The following is a 3,909-nucleotide window of genomic DNA, read 5'->3' as shown; positions in this document are numbered from 1 at the left end:
TTATGAATACTGCGGTTTCGAACGTACTTTTTTCTTCACGCACTCTTTTCTCCAACTATATAGTAGGTAAGTAGGCATATTCCAACGCAACTTAAGTATACGTACGTCCAAATCTCGCGAGAATTAGTGCACTAGCCTACTAATTCTCGCCTACTCTTTTATGAATAGGGGAGAGTGGGGTAAGATGAGCCACTTAATAATTCAGGCTAATATTTAGCTAAATGATTTACATGGTTTTATACATTGCTAAATCACTTATATGCATCATAAATATTTTTAGACCTGGATAAATTTACTTTGATGTAACAGCCATTACATGTGCTATGCTAAAATTTTACTTTGACAAGCCAAAAACAGTTTTTTAAGTAATTGGGTGCCTTCCACTCCTCCCGTGTGTTTCTTCTTTTCACAGTCTGGCAGAAATTATGGGTGGTTTCAAAATATATGGTCACATGACAATAAAAGTGTACAGTTGGCAAGATACAGGGGGTGGGTCAACTTACCCACTGGCTCATCTTACCCCACTCTCCCCTACTTAAGATTCAAACATACTTATTTGCTCGCCTACTATGTAGTAGGGCGGTATGTGGTTTTGAACGCAGCCAGAGTGTCAATCAATGCATTGGAGAATTCAGTGAACATAAATTTAAAGAAACGAAGTTGCTTGTCAGATTTCCCTAACAAGCAACCATATTTTTTAAAATAAGCCCAAAAAACCGCAAACCGGAATTTTTTCACGCGACTTTACAAGAAGAGAAGCCCAAAGTCACGTATAATACGCGGACTTGGCAACTCGGGCCACAAACTATCCTAAAATGGAACGTAAACATTTTAGAAATATTAGACAATAATGAGCTTTTATAAAGGTATCACCTTCGTTTTTGAAGGTTATCCCAACTCCAAATTTTCCTTTGATTATGTCCTTGTTTTGATTAACCAGTTGGGCAAGAAGTAACAGCTGTGCTTGTGTCCAGTTTGGTTTTCTTTTACGTTTGTATGTCTTACTATCAGCCATGATTTTCCTACTCTGTTTAGTAAAAGGCTGTTTATATGCATATTCACTAATTATGAGAAGCATACATGTAAGAGGCTGACAATTAGCTGAACACATACTTGTTTATTAATTAGTGACACTTAGCCTGCATTTTAAAGGTGACATATCATGAAAATCTGACTTTTCCAGGTTTTAAGTGCTATAATCAGGTCCCCAGTGCATCTACCAACCAAGGAAACGTGAAAGAAAATGAACCCAGTAACTTTGTTTTGGTAAGCCTTTTTCTGCAAGCATCTGAAAAAACGAGCGCATCTGATTTCGCTCCCCTAGTGACGTTGCAAAGGGATCTCATTATAATATTACCACCCCTTAAGTTTCCACCCACGGCGCCATCATTTTGATTTCGCAAGCGACAACGGTGTGCCAGTTCTAATGCTAATTGTGATGTATGCGCTTAATGTTTCAGCGCACTAGGAGGCGCTCAAGATCACTCCCGTGTGTATATCTATCTATTGATTATAGATAGATAGATAGATAGATAGATAAAATCCAGAAAATACTTTTATTAATTTGTGTCTATTTACAGAGAATTCTGTATTAGGCATGTAACGGTAAACGTAAAGATGCATATTAAGACTTTTAAGCAATTAAATATTTTTATCACTCACACTGGTAATGGTTTGTCATATCGTTCTTTAATAGTTTGGCCCTTCAGTCATGATTGCACCTTGTGACCCTTCTAATGCAAATCAAAACAACCCTGAACGTCTGTTTAGTATTTATGTGCTGCTGATTGGATCTGAAGTGTTACATCACCACTTTCAAGATGAAGAATGCACTCTGCTTACTGCTGCTCTCATTCAGCCTACAACGTGAGTTTTGACACGTCTATTATCAGATCTAGGGTAAACAGATTCCAAATTGAACCAGTCTTTTCAATCTTCCTTTTAGGCACAAAATGTCAAAGTATGGACTCGGAGTCCATTGAAAGTTGTGAAAAAGCCTGGAGAAACTCTGACTCTGTCCTGTATAGGATCTGGGTCCAGCTTTGGCTGCTGTAGCATGCACTGGACCAGACAACAAGCTGGAAAACCACTTGTGAGGTTGGGACGTGTTCATAGTCATGGCAATAGCCATGACTTCTCAGACTCTTTCAGCAGACGAATTGAAATCACCAGAGATAATTCAAAGGGTATGGTGTATCTGAAACTAGGCCTGACTGCAGAAGACTCAGCCGTATATTATTGTGCAAGAGACTCATTGTGACACAAAGAGTTTGTACGGCTGAACAAAAACCACACTGGCTGTTTTATCTCTTGTTACTAGAAGTCAACAGGTGGCAGCAGAGAATAAAAAATCTGTAAAATATAGCCTGATGAGAATATGCTGTTAAATATGCAGTGAAGTTCACTATAAAAGCTCAAACATTAAAAAGCACAAAGGCATATCTGACTCCTTTAACACAACGTGTGTCTTTTGATGTGTTGATTTGTGGTAGAGGTTACATGTGTTACAGTGACAAACTAAAGACTTTAAGTTACCAGAGACTCTTACAGCAGCAAAATAACCCGTAAAACAGAATAATGACAGAATAATGAAAGAATATGACGATAAAGGAAACAACAGTCTTATTATAGAAAATTATGTAAAATCGATTCATGTCCAGTAGAGAAAAAATAAACAAAACATGTCATAAAGTCCCTAATGAGAGCAATAAATGACATGAAGCCTAACATGAATATTTTTGTAGCATGTAGTTTTGATTGGTAGCTCTGTATGATTATGTAAATCTCCTGTTGCATATTTAAACAGCAGGCATGAGTCAGTGTATACATTCATCTGATCACTAGAGGGAGTGAAGAATCGCTTCAGTTCATTCAAACTGTGCTGTGAAACAAACCATGATCTCTTCATCTTTAGTGCTGCTTCTGGCAGTGATATCCTGTAAGTTTAGTCTACTTTCTGTGTGATACATCATTTTGTTGCTAAAAAGTTTGTTAACAGTTTTTAAGCATCATGCACTCTTATTAACAGGTATTATTTGATTTGATACAGGTATTGATTCATATGAACTCACTCAGCCTGAGTCTCTGACTGTCCGTCCTGATGCCACTCTCACTATCAACTGTAAAGTCTCATATTCAGTTACAAGTGAGCATACAGCCTGGATTCGTCAGCCTGCAGGAAAAGCTCTGGAGTGGATTGGATTGATCTTGAGTGATGGAAGCGTAGCATGCAAGGATTCACTGAAAAGCAAGTTCAGTATCACCAGAGACACTTCCAGTAACACAATAACACTGCAAGGAAAGAATATGCAAGCTGAAGACACAGCTGTGTATTATTGTGCCAGATAAACACAGTGACAGACGCCAACAGCCTCCCTGTACAAAAACATAATCAAATTCACATTACAGTATTTATCACGTTTTGACCTTAAAATGATATTCACTGATGTTCAACAAATCAACAATTACCTAATAAAATAAACAAAATAATTAGCTAAATAAGCACTATAATCAGAAACTATGTTTCAATAGAAAGTCAATAAAATCCATTATATTTTGCATCATTTTGCTCTCATCCCATAAGAGAACAAAGTTTTGCCGTTTTGCTGTTATCTCAGAAGTGGTATAGTAGTTTTCAGCACCGGTTGAGCAGCATTGAAGGTGTCATCATCATTAAATCTGTGTCAGTCAATAAACTGAAGTGCTTATTCTGTCTGTGTGATCTGAGTCCAGGAGGTCTATAAGAGATGTCAGCTGCCTGCTTAAACACCAACAGATGGCAGTAATCTATCACTTGAATTTATCCCGTTTTAGGCTACTGAAATTTGCTAAATTGATTTTCAGTGGTTTTAAACACTTTCCAGGTTGCACTATTCAAAACTGTATGTAAAGACATAATTTTCTGCATAT

General features: G+C 37.3%; 2 gene segments (V, D, J or C); both read left to right on the top strand.

Moving 5' to 3' along the window:
* The first annotated feature begins 1,827 nt into the window (after window positions 1-1,827).
* On the top strand, window positions 1,828-2,260 carry LOC107698202 (Ig heavy chain V region 3-like). The segment is given in 2 exon segments: window positions 1,828-1,866; window positions 1,946-2,260. Coding segments are annotated over 2 exon segments (354 nt in total).
* A 571-nt stretch (window positions 2,261-2,831) lies between these two features.
* Window positions 2,832-3,381, top strand: LOC107698203 (Ig heavy chain V region 5A-like). The segment is given in 2 exon segments: window positions 2,832-2,938; window positions 3,050-3,381. Coding segments are annotated over 2 exon segments (342 nt in total).
* The last annotated feature ends 528 nt before the right edge of the window (window positions 3,382-3,909 follow it).

This window comes from Sinocyclocheilus anshuiensis, unplaced genomic scaffold, assembly GCF_001515605.1.
Source record: "Sinocyclocheilus anshuiensis isolate Anshui unplaced genomic scaffold, SAMN03320099.WGS_v1.1 scaffold6675, whole genome shotgun sequence".
Classification (NCBI taxonomy): Eukaryota; Metazoa; Chordata; class Actinopteri; order Cypriniformes; family Cyprinidae; genus Sinocyclocheilus; species Sinocyclocheilus anshuiensis.
This window is presented reverse-complemented; position numbering and strand designations above follow the sequence as displayed.